The sequence below is a fragment of the Gopherus flavomarginatus genome, chromosome 4 (assembly GCF_025201925.1).
Source record: "Gopherus flavomarginatus isolate rGopFla2 chromosome 4, rGopFla2.mat.asm, whole genome shotgun sequence".
NCBI lineage: Eukaryota > Metazoa > Chordata > Testudines > Testudinidae > Gopherus > Gopherus flavomarginatus.
In genome coordinates, this window is record NC_066620.1 from 95,243,290 (window position 1) to 95,259,596 (window position 16,307).

Here is a 16,307-nt window from a genome sequence, read left to right on the forward strand (position 1 = left end):
GTACAGTAAATCCAGGGCTCAGGGTTGTAAATTCTATTTATCGCATCCTCCCTGCTAAAGTTAATTATTTCAAATGACTAACTTCATAGTTTTTAGTAAATTTACAATTTAGACAAAATGAATTTAGTTAATACCATAGTTTTATTAGTAAGCTGAAACCACTCTATAAATTGTTATACATTAGCAGTGAGAAAAGAACTGTTCATTTTTCAATGCACATAGCTATTCCCATCCCCCCTCCTATACAAAGAGCAGCAACACCACGTTTTCCAGCTGTTCGTTCCAGTGCATACAGAAGAGTAACAAGAATACGACAACCAGAGGCACCCAGAGGATGACCAAGGGCAACAGCCCCACCTTCAATATTAACCTGAAAAATAAAATCAGTCTTATGTCATATGGATAATTAATAAGAAAAAGACATGGTAGGTGAGGGTACTCATTTAATGGTCTAACTTGAGTTGGTGAAAAGTAAACAAACTTTGGGCTAATAAGAGATTCCCTCACCTACTTTGTGTCTCACATAACCTGGGACCAACATGGCTCCACCACTACTGCAAATAAGAAATAAACATCCTTCCAATAAATTGAGATAGTTTTAATGACCGCTAGTTCAGGCTTTGTTTCCTGAAACATTTCCACTACCCCTTCCCTCTTTCTTGAGGTATTTTCTGGACATGTAGCACCACATGAAAGAAAACAGTGACTGTCAAGTGTTTAGACTACACTGACTAGTATAAAAACAGTGAGGACTTTCCTTTTAGTTCTAACAAACACCTTCCTTTATACTTAAATGGTCTTACTTCCCCTGTGACAGTGGTTTGCAGAGTACCTTTAGTTATCAAATGATGCCCTGAATTACATCAGTACATCTGCAAAAAGAACAGGAGTACTTGTGCTACCTCTGCAAAGGAAACAGGCCCTAAAAAACTTGAGTTTGAAGTGCAGGCACAGATGCAAATCAGAATTACCTAAAGATTCTCACAGTGCGTAGACTGTCAGCGTAACTGTTACAGGAACTATCCAAACTTTAAGATGATAGCACACATCGCCTGCTGTAGCAGTAAAGCTCATGTACAGTAAGATTAAAGGCCACTGTATGCTTTAATACAGTGGTTCTCAAACTTGTACTAGTGACCCCTTTCACAGAGCAAGCCTCTGACTGCAACCCCCCCTTATAAAATAAAAACACTTCTGTATTTAATGCCATTATGAATGCTAGAGGCAAAGTGGAGTTTGGGGGGGGGGGCTGGCAGCTTGTCACCACCCTTCTCTTCCATATAATAAGAATTGCTGGGTTTTTCCTTTACATACCTTCTCTGGATTCAATTTCAGTTCTTTAGCTATTACTGCAGCTAGTGATGTATAGGCTTCATTAATTTCAAACAAGTCAACTTCGTCCATCGTCCAACCTGCTTTATCAACCTAGGAGATAATGTTAAATATAATTGAAACAAGGAAACTGGACTTCAATGGCTTTTGGAGGGCCTTTGTTCCCTCACAACTTACTCTGGTTTCTGACTAAAGATATTATTGTGGCCTAACACTCTCTTCTGTAACTTTTGGCACATTACCTACAAGTTTAGTGATTAATCTAAAGGCAAGAGTTACAGAAGAGTTAGACAATATCCACTAGCCTATACTTGATTACAATATGTCACTCTTTGAGGCAGTTGTGTGTGAATGATTTCAGTAGCTCTACAGTGACCCCAGCTGTAAGCTGTTTGCCATAGTGATCAGTGGGTTAGTTCAGGGAGCCACCTGTGACAAAGATAGGGACTTGTTGAGCTTCCTCTTCCAAGCTCCATTGGTAGTGGCTGTATGCCAGGAATCTACCCGTAAATAGTGCTGTTAATAGAAATATAGCAGCACTAAGGGATTTTATTTAAAAAACATGCCAGTTTTGACAACCCTGCACATACTATATCCTGGATATTTGAAAATACTTTCTGCTGATATTTTAAGGGAGAAACTAACTACATTACATGGACTGTGGAGTGCTGTGAAATGCACCAACTTTTTTCCTTCTTGGCTTTCTCTTAAAAGTAATCTTGGGTATCATAACCACAGGAGGTCTGACATCCAGAAAAAGGGAGTTAAAAACATCTTGTTAAGACAAAAGCTTTTCTGACAGCATCACTTAATTTCTAAACTTCGGGAAACTTTTCTTTTTTTTCCTGCTTCAAGAGTCTCATTAAACTAGGAACAGACCTGGCATGTTTTATGGAAGTCCCCCATCCCCAGTTTACCTTGCATCACTGTTAAATCTGCTTTGTCAGCTGAAAACATTTACTGCAGTGGCATTTCACAACCATTTGTATTCCTGTATCTCCTCAGGGTATACAATCAAGGCTCAGGACCCCATTTTACTAGGTTTTCTCTAGACATTAAACTACTCCCTGCTTCAAACAATTTGCATCTCTTTAGAAACTATTCTGCGGGTATGGCTACATTTGGAATTTCAAAGCGCTGCCGCGGCAGCGCTTTGAAGTGTGAGTGTAGTCAGAGCGGCAGCGCTGGGAGAGAGCTCTCCCAGCGCTGCATGTAAACCACATCCCTTACGGGTGTAGCGTCCCAGCCCTGCTGCCCTGATTACACTGACACTTTACAGCGCTGTATCTTGCAGCGCTCAGGGGGGTGTTTTTTCAAACCCCAGTTGCAGCGCTGTAAAGTGTAAGTGTAGCCAAGGCCTGCTACTGCAATGCTAATATGCAGGGATCAGTCACTATCTATAATGCACAAGTGGCTTACAAGGTCCTCAAGCTGATGTATCTACCAAATAGGCATAGTGACAGTTTAAACTTGTAATAGTTACAATGAAAGGATCTGGAATGTGCTTGTTTTTCATTATGTACTTGATGGCTATGAAGTGGTAGAGTCTATTATCCCCTCAAAGCTGTTCATACACAGACAGTACTTTGTGTTCTTGTATTAAAAGCTTTAGTTTCTTTTTCCATTAAATATTATGCTTGGAGGGTAGGGTGAGAAAGTAAGATAGTAACAGCCTCCACAGCTCAGTTCTGCAGTTTTCAAAGAGTGGAAGTGTAGAGTAAGAGGATGGTATACCCCAGATCTATCTACTTTGGAAAAATAACAGACTTCACCTTCTGAAGCTCATCTCCCAGACACCATTGTGATATGGATGGGCTATTCCGCCTCCTGTCTATAGTCTTCAGAGACGGTTCAAAGCTGTAGCACAGCTCAGGCTACCCATGCTCCCTTTTCTGGGCTGCTCTCAGATCTTCTGCCTTCAAGTGATGGATCACCTTGTGCCTGACTTTTCTTTGCCAACTTATTACATCTGTTTTTACAGGCAGTAGCATGCAGCCCTTCTTCTCCCTCCTGGATCAGTGGGGTGATATCAGCTCCCTGGAGCCAGTATTACAGCACCTCCCTGCCCTCTTCTCAGGCATGGCAAAGCTGTTGTGCAAACGCTGAGCTAAATCCAAGCAGTGTTCTATTTGGAAGGCAGCTTACAGGCTCTTTGGAAGATGAATTGGATTCTGCCTGTTCTCATTCAAACTGCACTCCCAGGGCTTTGAGTCAGACAGACATGTTGGGTTCCCACCCTTGCTCCAGGAAGCCATGACAAACAGAAAAGCCTGATCTGGAGATACAGAATGGGGAGAGACTCCAAGGATGAGTTCAGCCAGGCAGCTCAGCATGAGTCCTGGGTCAGAACAGGACCAGAAAGAAAAACACTTAAAGGGCATCAGGTCCTTGTCTCCCCTCAGTCCCAAAGTAGTAAAATGGGTCCTAAGTTCCTGAGGGAGAAAAGCAAGACTCATGCTCAGCTCCTTTCCAGCGCAAGTCAGGAAATTCCAAAGATGAAACCCCATCCCCCAGGCAAGAGGAGTGGCATCCTGAGGGGCAGGCCATTAAGGGAGAGATCCAGAGAGCTTTGCATAAAGTAAGATGCAAAACGGCCACAGCTGAACAGCAACACCTACAAAGTGGGCCAAAAACTACAAAAAGTAAAAGAAAAGGTTTAAAAAAACCTAACAGTTCTCTGATGCAAACACCTAGATGGATCCAACTATGCACTATTGAGACAAACAAGGCATTAGGTGCTCCTGTCCCAGATGGCATCAAAGTGCACTCCAAAAGACCTATTGCAACTGCATAGAAAGGGCTCCTGCTTCCACTACAGAAATCTGCAAGGCAGCCACATGTCCATCATTTAACACTTATCAGCTGCTATGAAATGGACTCTCTCCAGTAATGGCACTGCCATTTTGGGAAGTTAACCCTGAGGGGTCTTCATTATATCATTCTGTTTTTCTCATCCCTCCCTACTTCTGTTCACTGCTCACTACTTCCCATATGTATCAGACCTGTGGAAGATGCTGAACTGCAATATTAGATTTCTCACCTGATTATTTCCTTTCTGCTAGCAGTGTCTCCCACAATTCTACCCTCCGTGAGTGGTTTCCTAGGCAAGGGACAGTATTTAATTTTGATAACTATGCTTGTTGGCTGTAATCTACTGTATATTGGCTTTGTAGGCATTGTTACCAATCATACTCAAGTTTTTACACAACTTTGGAATGAATCGTCTGGGCCAGAAAAGGGGGCGTGGCTAGCACAGGCCGTGCTACAGCTTTGAACTGTCTTAAGATACTACTTCATCGACCTTGTCTCTCTAATATCCTGGGACCAACATAGCTATAAGCACACTGCATCCAGAAACAGCAGACAGGAGGCGAATAGCCCATATGTATCACGATTGTGGGAGATACTACTGTACTAGCAGGAAGGAAATCAGGAAAGAAATGTACCTTTCCTGATATTTCTAAGAGGTTAAAAAAAAAAAAGAAGGCAGCCAGAAACCCCATTAAAGAGAACCTCTGTTGTTCACCTTTAGAAGAGTTACTGTTAAGATAAAGCTTTGTGTATGACAATTGGGAGGTGTTCCATAAACTAGGCTCGTTTCTACTTTTGACCCATTTATAAACTTCCCTGAAAAACAACAATACAGATACTAGCCCTAGCAAAAAAGAATCAATGCTTCACACGTTCTCATGCCTTTAAATCTTGTTTGTCACTGTCTCCATTATAGAACTGTTTGGAGCTACATTTTTGTCATTTCTTTGAGAAAAACTAAGTCTGGACAGTCAAGGGGAGACATGTCTTAAACAAGTATTTCAAAGTGAACAGTAATGTTTCTTCTGATATTACTTACAGCTTTCTTTATTGCTGAGATAGGTCCTACTCCCATGATGGAAGGGTCTAAACCCACTTGAGCCCAAGACACAATTTGTGCCAAAGGTGTAAGACCTCTTCTAGCAGCTTCCGACTCCTTCATAAGAATGACAGCTGCAGCGCCATCATTCACACCTGCAGAACAATTAATTGCTTTCATTTTATTATTTTCAAACACCTACAACTGTGATTGTGTTAGACTCTTCTCAATAAGCAGATGATGAGTCTCTCTCCTAAAGAGTCAGTCTAAATTATAGGCTTGACAAGCAAGAGAGTACACAGGTTATAGATATCGAGGCTGGTGTAAGTCAGTATAGCCCCCTTGGTTTTGGTGGCGATATGACAGTTTACATCAGCAGGCCAAAGGTTACTCAGATTAGGTGAATACATATTTAGGTGGTGGTGGGGGAGTTATATGATGTTTACTTTCTGTAAGTGATGCTGTGGAAGCAAGATTTTACTGAGAGTGGAAAGGAAAGGGTGATGGCTGTGCTGAATAGATTTTGGAAGCATATGATAAGCATAGGAGGCAGCATGGAAGAAGGCATTGAGACCACCATGGAAAAGTTTAGTTCCATGATAATGGTGACTTCTTAGTGTTGGGTGTTTTATTTTCCTATTTGTGGCTAGTGAATGTGCAGGAAAACCACTGGGGTCCACTACAGGGCCTGAAGAGGAATTCATTTTACAGTGGAACAAGCAAAAATACCAAGATAAGGAAATGAAAAGGGGAGGAATACAGGAATGATCTAAATACATTTAGACTAAGAAACAGAAGTATGAGGCACTAGGGAATGTGGACACTGCCAAAATATGTCAGTAATAAAAGCACTGACAACTTCATGTCATGACAGGCTGTTGTGGGTTGAATTCTTGCACTGATGCAAAAATCAAGTCTCCACTGCACAACATCTCACTATAGCAGTATAGCAGGGAGAAAGCACACATGCATATGCAAGTTCTCATATGTGCACTTGAACTCAGGGCTGTATTTCCTTGTATAGTAGTACACACTGTATATGATGCAAACAAAATCCTGCGCTGCTTGCAATTGCTGGCCTACTGCATTTTGTTTTACTCATCTACAAACCTGAGGCATTAGCTGCAGTTACTGTCCCAGTTCCATCGGTCAGAAAACAAGGCTTTAACTTCGCTACTGTTTCCAAGGTCATTCCATGGCGAGGATGCTCATCAGTTTTAACTTCTACAGGACCTGCAAAATGGTCAGACATGAATTTGAGATCAATTCTGTGCAATGTTACATTTGTAAAGGGGTTCTAAATGAACAAAAATAGCGTCTAGAACAAAGACTACAGACAGTAACTTCTAAGTAGTGGCCAGTCAGGAATATTTTACACATAACTGGGAGTGAAGGAGGGAGGAAGGGATGTGTTTAATTTTTCCAGTTCATAACTGTCAGGGTTATAACAACAATATACAAGAACTTCAAGTTTATATTTTAGCCCCATAATCTCTTATTCCTTTAGAGGCTGATTTCTTTGCAGGTGCTGGTAGCAGTATGTATGGCTACTTTACACCTGGGCTTTCTGAAACAAATCCCAACTGCAAAATTTGCCTGCCTGTTAAAAAGCAATTCTCCTATCTGCTATTTCCTAACCAATCTTTCTGCTAGGCTGGCTCTTTTGGGAATGGATACTTGTAGGGTTCTTAATATTTGAGAGTCAAGCCGCATTAATATTATCCAGAAGCCTTCCATGGTTCAGCTTGGGCTTTTTCCTTCTCCCTTTACTGACTGTGCAGTTAACAATCACATATCATGCCATTAAGCTAACTCCAAAGCTATTTTACAAAGTCCATTAAGTGCAAAGAAATGCTATAATATGCTCTGGGAGTTCTTCAACAGACTAATGAATGTAAGGAGTGTGAGGTTAGCACAAAAGATGTGGAACTCTCCTGCCATCCCCACCCAAAAGTGGATCCCGGAATCAGTCAACTGTCAAAGGGCCTACCTATACAAAGAAAGGCACCCCAACACTTTAAAAAAAAAAAAGACAAACAAGATTAAGAAGGTGACAGGCTTTGAGAAAATCCACAGACTACTGGGTGTAACAGAATGACTCTCTAGGTTTTTTCATTACGTCTTTCACCAGTGAGAGAGGTTTATGCACTGAATATCATGGTGAGTGTGAACATGTTTTAAACTTAGCATAATACTCAGGATCTGATTCTACAACTGGCTCCATGTGGGCAGGAACCCCCACCCAGAAAGAAGGGGTTGTAGGATCAGTAACAATCATATTTCATATATTTGCTGAGTTACATTTGGAAATTCTGAACATACATCGGTGTTCTTCCACCTTCTCTCTCTCATTTCAAAGAAATCACCAATGGGGGATGCCTTGCCCTTTCTTAAAGATTGAAAAGAGGAGCCCTTCTGTCTGTAAAATAGGTTTTCCACAAAGACACCATTCATTAACTTGAATGGACAGTCAGTACCAGATACTCCAATGCCAGCTTTTATTTATTTAATTACACATACACACCCTACCTTTCCTAGAAGGCACAAGAACAGGAACAATCTCTTTATCAAAGTAGCCAGCTTTCTGTGCACTCTCTGCCTTGTTCTGTGACTGTACAGCAAGTTGGTCTTGTTCCGTTCTGCTAACTTGCCATTGCTTGGCCACATTTTCAGCTGAAATAAAACAAAATGCCAGTTTTAAGAAAAAATTAGATCATTTACTCTTAGCAGCAAGTTTGCTAAGTCTTAAGTTAAAATTCCAGCACGCCAATTAGACCGTGTTTGCTGGTAGCAGTCAGTAATTAAGCTTACAGAACAGTGTTCATTCTGAACTCCTGTTTTCACTCCCTTGTGACTTTCTGCTACATTCTCTTGGGGCTGAATATTTCCATATTTGATCTCCATGCAGAATCGCTTTAAAGAAAAAATTCTGAGCAAGCAAAATCATGTTCATTATTGCTCTGAACAGTTGTGTTCAAATATCTCTGCAGCAATTGTACCCTGGAAAGACTGTACCATAGATGATACACTATTTTCAAAAATCAGAGGTTGAAGACTCATTACCTCTTCCAGTGCAGAACTGTTTCCTACACATTCATACATGTTCTCCAGTATTCTGTCCTTGTACTTAGATGTTTGGGGAAAAGGAATTTAAAATTTGAATTCACAGAGATTAAATTTTAGATTATATCTGTTGCAAAGCATTATATCATTGTTATCTGATATAGAGTATTATGGGACAACATGCTGAAGAGAGAAAACAGGTATGGCAGATCAAAAAATGTTTTCCTCACAACTAACTCTGTTAGCTCAGATAGGAAGTATCCTTTCCAAGTCAATTTTGTAATATGGTAACACGCAAAAGGGAAAATGAATGTGAACTTGTAGATATAGCCCATTTCTTAACTATTGCTTAATATCTATTGCCTTGAAGTATATTTAAATCATACATTAAAGTTTCCAGAATTTGTTTATACTGCACTCTCAACCTCTTGCTAATTTACAGTTAACTTTTCAGAACTAGAGTAAATAGTGGATTCTCTGAAACTTGTAATCATAGTAAGCCCATAACCTCTGGCTGAGTTATTGGAGCAGCTGCAGGAGGTTCTGTGGCCTGTAATGTGCAGAAGGGCAGATTAGAAAATCATGATGGTCCCTTCTGACCTTAAAGTCTTGGAGTCTAACTGCTACTACTTACCTGTTATACCCATGTGATACTTGTAAAATGCATCTGTAAGACCATCACAGATGATACTGTCCTGCAATGAGGCCTCCCCCATTTTCAATCCAGCTCGCATATGAACTAAGTGAGGAGCCTGTAAATAAGATATTTTGAGAGAAATTTAGAAGTCTAAATGGTACGGTTAATTCTTCCCAGCAAAGCCCCATCTCACATCCAATCCCTTCATCAAAAAGTCTGACCTTGATCTGATGGCCAAAAGGAATCCTCTCCAGTGTAATGAATAAAAGACCACCAGAATAACCAGCAGAGGAGGGGACACCCATTAGTTTTGGGGTTTTTCCAACCACCAAGTGAACTCTCCAAGGTTTTCAATCTGAAAGTGAGTCAGCAGAAGGCACTTGGTGGCCCTTGGAGAACAGACAGCTCACATATGAGAAATGTAGGTTTCAGATTACTCCTGCACCTGGGCCTCTTGCAGAGCAAGAAGCAATACTGCTGTTGCCTGTTGCCAGGAGTAAACCATTCTCTGTCATGGGGATGGAGGGAAGTTAAAATAGGTTTGAACTATACATTAAAACACAGTGTAATCAGTCTTGTCTCCAACGTTTCCATTCCCTCTTTGTTTAAGCCAGACATTGCATTTATAATTATTGTCAACTAAGGAAGTTTAGAAACTGAAGACACTCTAAATTCACCCCCAGAGCATGGACATAGAGAAATAAACAATTTAATCAGAATTTACAAAAAGTTATCTTAATATTTTCTACAATCACTCCAAATGTATCCCCACCACCAAAAACTATTTGTCAGTACCTATCATCCTAAATAGCAACTCCCAGAAAAAAGGTTGTCAAGTAGTCTAGCTTCAGTTCAGAAGGATTCATTCTGATCAAACAGGGTTCATATCAGCACTAGTTTCATTTCTACTCCCTAAGGTTCCAGATGGTCCTATTTAAATCAGATTACTCAGGTGAGTAAGAGTTACAGGACTGGGCCCAAAGGGTCTGATCTAGAGCCCAACAAAGTCAGTGAAAAGATTCCCATTGATTACAATGGGCTTTGGATCGGGCCTTAAGTGAATCTCTCTTTGAATTTCCTCTTTCTAGATTTTAAGCAGGAACACTTAATAGATACATCAATAGTGCACACAATATTATTTTCACATCACGTGCAGGGTCAGTTTATTAGATCTGTCATACTAAAATTCCTAAATCACATTTTGAATTTCAGTAAAGGGATAATCCAAGTTATGGACCACTACAACTATATCCTGACTTTCATTTTATATCATTCATTATATATGAATGTTCACTAGATTACATCTAGAAATAGTCTCACTAGGAGAAAAAAAAAAGGTTGCTCAAATGGATAGTTGGAGGAGACTAATGAAGAAGAAATTCTTGACAGTATTGAAATTTCAAAAGAAGCATTTAAGGACAACTCTGCCTCACAATCACTAAAGAGGTATTGGTTAGGGGAAGAGGACAAATATAATAGATGTATTAAAAAAGAGATGTCTACAAAAGTAGTGGTAACTTTTAACGAAGTTTAATCTGCAATGGAAAAACAAAAACCTAAATCAAAAAAATAAATGGACAACAAATACATAGATTAATTCCATAGTGTTACTCACTTGCAACTCCAGTTGAGCTCATTAAGAGCTCCAGTTGTCCAAAAAACAAAGGAAAAGTGCAAAACATTTCCTCTCTGAAGATTTTCCTACCAGATTATTCAAGTTTTAAAACCACATAGTAAACCTGAAGTCATGAGTGACCCTTTTTTATTGCCAAAAGGGACTATTGCCTCACCTTGCTCATGCTTTCCATGCCTCCTGCCACCACAATGCTGGAATCTCCTGTCAATATGGACTGAGCACCCAAGCATACTGCTTTCAGGCCTGAGCCACATATCATCTGACAGCTCCAAGCTGGTACAGCATATGGGATTCCTGCACCAACACCGGCCTGCCGTACAGGATTCTGACCAGCACCTGCAAGAATTACAGATCTGAACACATGCAAACGTAAGTAGGTCAACATGTACATTCTGCTACTCTTGAGAAGTGACAGCCAGATTCCTCCCCCCTACACACATTTAGAGTTCATTCCCAGCGATGAATGGCGGTTAAGAGGGGTTATCTAACTGAGATCCTATTGGACAAGAGGAAGAAAATTATAAGGTCTTTTTTTAGAAATGGGATCTCATGGTTCTCCTGCTTTCTGACACCAGAGGGTTTTGCTCACATGACTTTCATGGTTAGAAATGAAGAGCACTCTTCGAAGTGGGATTCTGCAATTGCCTAAAGTGATTTCTCAGGTAAGTTTGGTTTTTTTTTTTTTTGTTTGGTTTTTTTTTAAAGACCTCTCACACACAGCTTAATTTGAGCAACAGCACATCCATCACACTGTGCTTTAAGGATTTGTTGCAAGCTCTCCCTGTGCACTGGTGTTGCGATTCCCTTTGAAGAACTCAAAGCAGAGCAGAGCAGACAGAAAACTCTATTCTACCAGGCATTGCTGCAGTCTTTGTCAGAGAGGGCTTTATCTACACTACAGACACAGGAGTCAAGGGAACCAGTTGCAGTTTATGGCAAAGGTCCTGTCTGTTATATTTGGTCACTGGCTTATATCTTTGGATATGAGTTTTATTTGCTATCTGTAGCAAAGACAGGTAAAAGATTTGCAAAAATAGATACTTCCACAATTTGCTGTAAATAATTCATATTTACAGCCTGCTTTCCATTGGTTACAGATTTCAGGCAAATGTGTGACTTAACTATATTTTTTTTTTATTAAACTAAATAGACATATGACATTTTATTTATTACTAGCTCAAACTTCCTGGATATTCCACATGACAGTTAAGAATGGCCAAATATTACCACATACCCCTTAGAAAATGGATAAAGCTCAAGCATATACAAAGAGTCATAAAAGCTTTCATTCTTTGCTCTGTAACCTCCGATGGTTACAGAGCAAAGTACTGCATATAACAGAAAGCATTCTTCAACTCGATGTCTCCAGGCCAAAGCAGTGCCTGCTCCTTTGTATAAAAGTCACTAATAAAAGAAGAGAGTGTGCACACCATTCAGTGAATTACATAATATAGGAGACAAAGAATTGAGCTCTATTTTAAATTAAAGAAAACAGATAAAGGCATGTGTATTAGAATTTACAGTTCAAATAACCCAAAGCCACGTAAGAAGCCATTAAAGTGGTCTCCTTTAACAGCGGCATTTCCATCAAATCAAAATAATCTGAAGCTTCTCTTTATGGGATTTTAACCCAAGGACTATTTCTATAGCATCACAGGTGTATATATTGCGTTACAGACAGATACAATGCACTTCTTTGCCTTGAGGAGTTTCCAGTTAAAGTCTGACTTACCACGGCAAGCAATGATTAACAAGGACATGAGAGGAGGCTGGTTACAATAGTGAAAGGTGACAGTCTGCGGTTAGTGTTACATACCCACTTAGATAATACCTCTTTGGATTAAATGAAAAATAAGTTAGATATCTAGGCTCTATGCAGTGTCCAGACTGAAGGTTGGGGGTAAAGTCAGGATCTGCTTTCTTCAGTCCTTAAATGCCAATAATATTAATCAATACTATTCTTAAAATGAAAATTTTAAAATTCACATATTTCGATGGAACAGTAAAATAGGGACTTGATTGTATAGCGGAGAACAAATCCCATCAAATATCATTACAATATTCCACTAGATCAGGGGTGGGCAATCTTTTTGGCCCAAGGGCCACATCTGGCATCCAGGGCCATGAATGTAGGGCTGGGGCAGGGAGTTGGGTACAGGAGGGAATGCAGGGTGTGGGAGGGTGTGCGGTGTGCAGGAAGGGGCTCAGGGCAAGGGGTTGGGGCAGAGGAGGGGTGTGGGGTGTACAAGGGGGCTTAGGGCAGGGGGTTGGAGTACAGGAGAGGTGCAGGGTGCGGCAGGGAGTTGGGGTGCAGGCAGGAGGCTCAGGGCAGGGAGTTTGGGTATGGGGTGCACGAGGGGTTCAGTCTCCAGCCCGGCACCGCTTACCTGGAGCAGCTCCACATGCACCAGGGCCAGGGCAGGCTCCCTGCTTAACTGCCTGCCTTGGCCCCGTACCACTCCTGGAAGTGGCTGGCACCACGTCCCTGCGGCCTTGGGGGGTGGGCAGAGGGCTCCAAGCACTGCCCTTGCCTGTGGGTACCTCCTCTGAAGCTCCCATTGGCCACGGTTCCCCATTTCCCATATGGGCTCCATTCCCCTAGGGGCACAGGGATGTGGTGCCGGCCGCTTCCCAGAGTGGCGCAGGGCCCACGGCACCACAGGGGTGGCAATCCTGTGGGCCAGATCCTAAGCCCTGAGGGGCTGATCCAGCCCGTGGGCAGTACTTTGGCCACTAAATAGTCTCTCATCGTAAAACTAAAGGAAAAAATCTTTTCGTTCCAATGCCTTTCTGTACAAGTGTTGAAGAATTCATTAAAAAAATACCTGCTGTCAAGACTTGTCCAAATATCACCTCAGACACTTCTTCCGGATTGACATTTGCCCTCTTCAGTACTTCTTTAATGACAACAGAGCCCAGTTCATGGGCATGCAATGTGGACAGGGCACCATTAAAGGAGCCTACATAAAAAACAATTAATTAGATTTTTATGTCAGTGTTATACTACTACTATTTTTTTTCTTTTTTTTTAAATGCCAGGACTCCAAAAAAGAGATTCTGAGAAAATATTGCCCAAGTTTTCACTTGACGACTTGAGAGCAAGAGAGAATTAGTTTTTACCTTTAGGATTCATTTTGCTCCTTCTCAAGTCAGAGTCAATGCAGGAGGAAAAGAACACAGGAAATAAAACATCTAGTTTACATTGATCAGAGCAGCACAACAAAAATAGAAGAAACTCAAGGATGATATTCAACAACTAGTGCCATTACCTGATCTAGTCTAATCTACATTCTAAGACACAGTACATCAGCAGAATATTTTGAATGATTTATCTGCTAAAGGGTCTTTCTAAACCCATTTCTCGTTCTGCCTAGTGTTCTTTAGAAGTATAGTGCTGTGGTACATCAAAGTATATCATGCCTTTCTTTTGGTTAATTCTTTGAGGGGAGCTGAAGTTGTAGGGGAAAAGTATATTTGGGGGGGAAAAAGGAAGGAATGCAATTTCCAGACTGAAAAAAAGTCATCTAGGATCACCATTTGATCTAGCCAAAAACTGTGTGGGAAGCTTAAAATGTAACTATATGACCTAAATATCAGCGAACCATAAAATACTTTTCCAGGCTACCATTCCTTACTGTGTCCTTAGAATCCCCCCCACATATACCCGAACTAGTTCTATTTAGGAATCATGATCTATTTTGTTTATATTATTTTCTCATTCTGTCAAAAAAGGAGAGAGTCTAATGATTTTTTTTCCACCAGAGAAGTTTACACTCTATTTGGAAAAAATCTTCAATTAATTTATCCAGGACAGGAAGGAGAGGTGGCCGGTATACACTGTTTTTATGTATTTTAATATTATTCTGTCCAATATATATTTGTTTTTTTAATTCATTAGCCACACTTGAGTATCACCTCTCCCATCAGTACTTTGGAAGGGTACAGGAGTCAGAGAGAACACAAGATAAAATCATCATGAATATTTATGAAGTAGTGTTCAAGGAAATTCTAGATAGACTGGACACACTTTATCTCAGTTTACCAATTCCTTAAACAAGTGGCTACGGGTAACCTTACATTCTACGATTAGCCTAGAACAAGCATAATAAAACACTTCAAGAAAACAGACTTTACAAAGAGAATAAAAGATCAAGTCACCTTTATCAAGTCATCTGGTCGGGGCCAGATGTGCCCCTGACACTTATTCCTTCACAGAAGGAATTTCATTGAAATGAGAAAGCTCTTGTCCTTCTCTTTAAGTGTTTTTGTTTATACCTCTCAAATACTGGCTGGTATGTTATGTGCATGCTACTCACATCCTTGAATCTTTGCATCATGTTTATCTTACAGACCTTCCCCCTACAGAAAGTGCTGGCCTCAGGCCAAACGAAGAGGGATTGTTTGCTTTATCTTTAATACACCCCACACACTAAACAAAACGAACCTAGCAACACATCAGCTCCTCCTCTTTGGACTCCCCGATGCTGCTGAATGAGACACTTCACAGTGCCTCTGGCAGCCGATTATGGTTCCACCCTGAGTAACCCAATTGGAGCAAGAGCAACCATTGAGGACGCCGGCGAAGCAATCAGCAAACCTTACAGCGTGGCTCGATCGCTTGTGTCCAATCAGTGCAACGCACGCGCAGGGCCTGGGAGGAGTCTCCCTTCGCCCCACTGATGGCCCTACGCTGCTGCAAGGATGGGAGCGAGCAGCTCAGCAGCATCCGCCTTCTTCCCCAGCCGCATTCACAGAAATAAGAATAGCAAAGGACAGTGGACGTCTATAGCATCCTCCGTCTCCAAGGCTCCTCAAAGCACCCCGTAACCTACGGGCAGCAGCCCTCGCGTGCCCCAGAAACACACCTACCTGGCTGGTGGGAGGGGGCAACAAAGCAGCACAGCGCCTTAAACGACCCTCTCCCGCAGCTTCCAGCAGCGTCCGCGGGGCTGCACGGCAGCCTCTGAGCGGAGCGCACACACATGCACTCGCTCAAACGCTGCACAAAGCGGAGGCCCGTGCAAGAGCACACAGGGACCCCCTGCCATCTGCAGCCGCTGGATCAACGCCCCAGCTCCTCGCCACCACCGCCTGTAGCTTCTGCAGGGGGCAGCGGGAAGAGATGGCTTTGCCGCACGATAGAGCCGCTTACCGACAGGGGTTCTTGCAGCAGAAACAAGCACCACCGCTTCCGAGCCGCCCGCGTTCATGGTGGCAACAGCCGGACTCCCAGCCCTGCTCCTGCTCCTGCTCCTGTTCCTGCTCCCGCCGCCTCGGTGCTTGCCCGATGGACTCTAACGATCTTCCAGTTCCTTTCCCTCCCGAGCACCTTTGGCAGGGAGGCGCCAGACTAGGGAAGCAGGAGCATCACATGACAGACACGGGGGAGGAGTGTTGCCGTAGGATAGGCCACGTGACCTTCTCTCCTGATTTTCCAAATGGGAGGTGATTTGTCCTAGGGCAGGGGATGATCAATTCATGGTCTCCTAGGAGTGGGCTACTACAGATAAAACTGACTCAGCTGGCCATGGCTACACTCACACTTTACAGCGCTGCAACTTTCGCGCTCGGGGGCTTGTCTACATCAGAAAGTTGCAGCGCTGGTGAGGGAGTTACAGCGCTGCAACTTTGAAGGTGTACACATCTGCAGGGCACCACCAGCGCTGCAACTCCCTGTTTGCAGCGCTGGCCGTACTCCCGTTTTGTCTCGGGTGTAGAGGATCCAGCGCTGGTGATCCAGCGCTGGTAATCCAATGTAGACACTTACCAGCGCTTTTCTTGACCTCCGT

The 16,307-nt window shown here is 42.2% G+C and overlaps 1 protein-coding gene across 1 annotated transcript; it reads right to left on the minus strand.

Annotated features, from left to right (window-relative positions):
* Nucleotides 1–122: 122 nt before the first annotated feature.
* On the minus strand, nucleotides 123–15,912 carry ACAT2 (acetyl-CoA acetyltransferase 2). Its single transcript, XM_050949797.1, has 9 exons — nucleotides 15,671–15,912; nucleotides 13,344–13,478; nucleotides 10,673–10,854; nucleotides 8,880–8,997; nucleotides 7,712–7,855; nucleotides 6,293–6,415; nucleotides 5,183–5,337; nucleotides 1,315–1,425; nucleotides 123–370 (listed from the first exon to the last, which is right to left on the minus strand). Exons 1-9 carry the CDS (start codon nucleotides 15,726–15,728, stop codon nucleotides 203–205), a joined length of 1,194 nt encoding a protein of 397 aa, XP_050805754.1. The 5' UTR covers nucleotides 15,729–15,912; the 3' UTR covers nucleotides 123–202.
* Nucleotides 15,913–16,307: the final 395 nt, after the last annotated feature.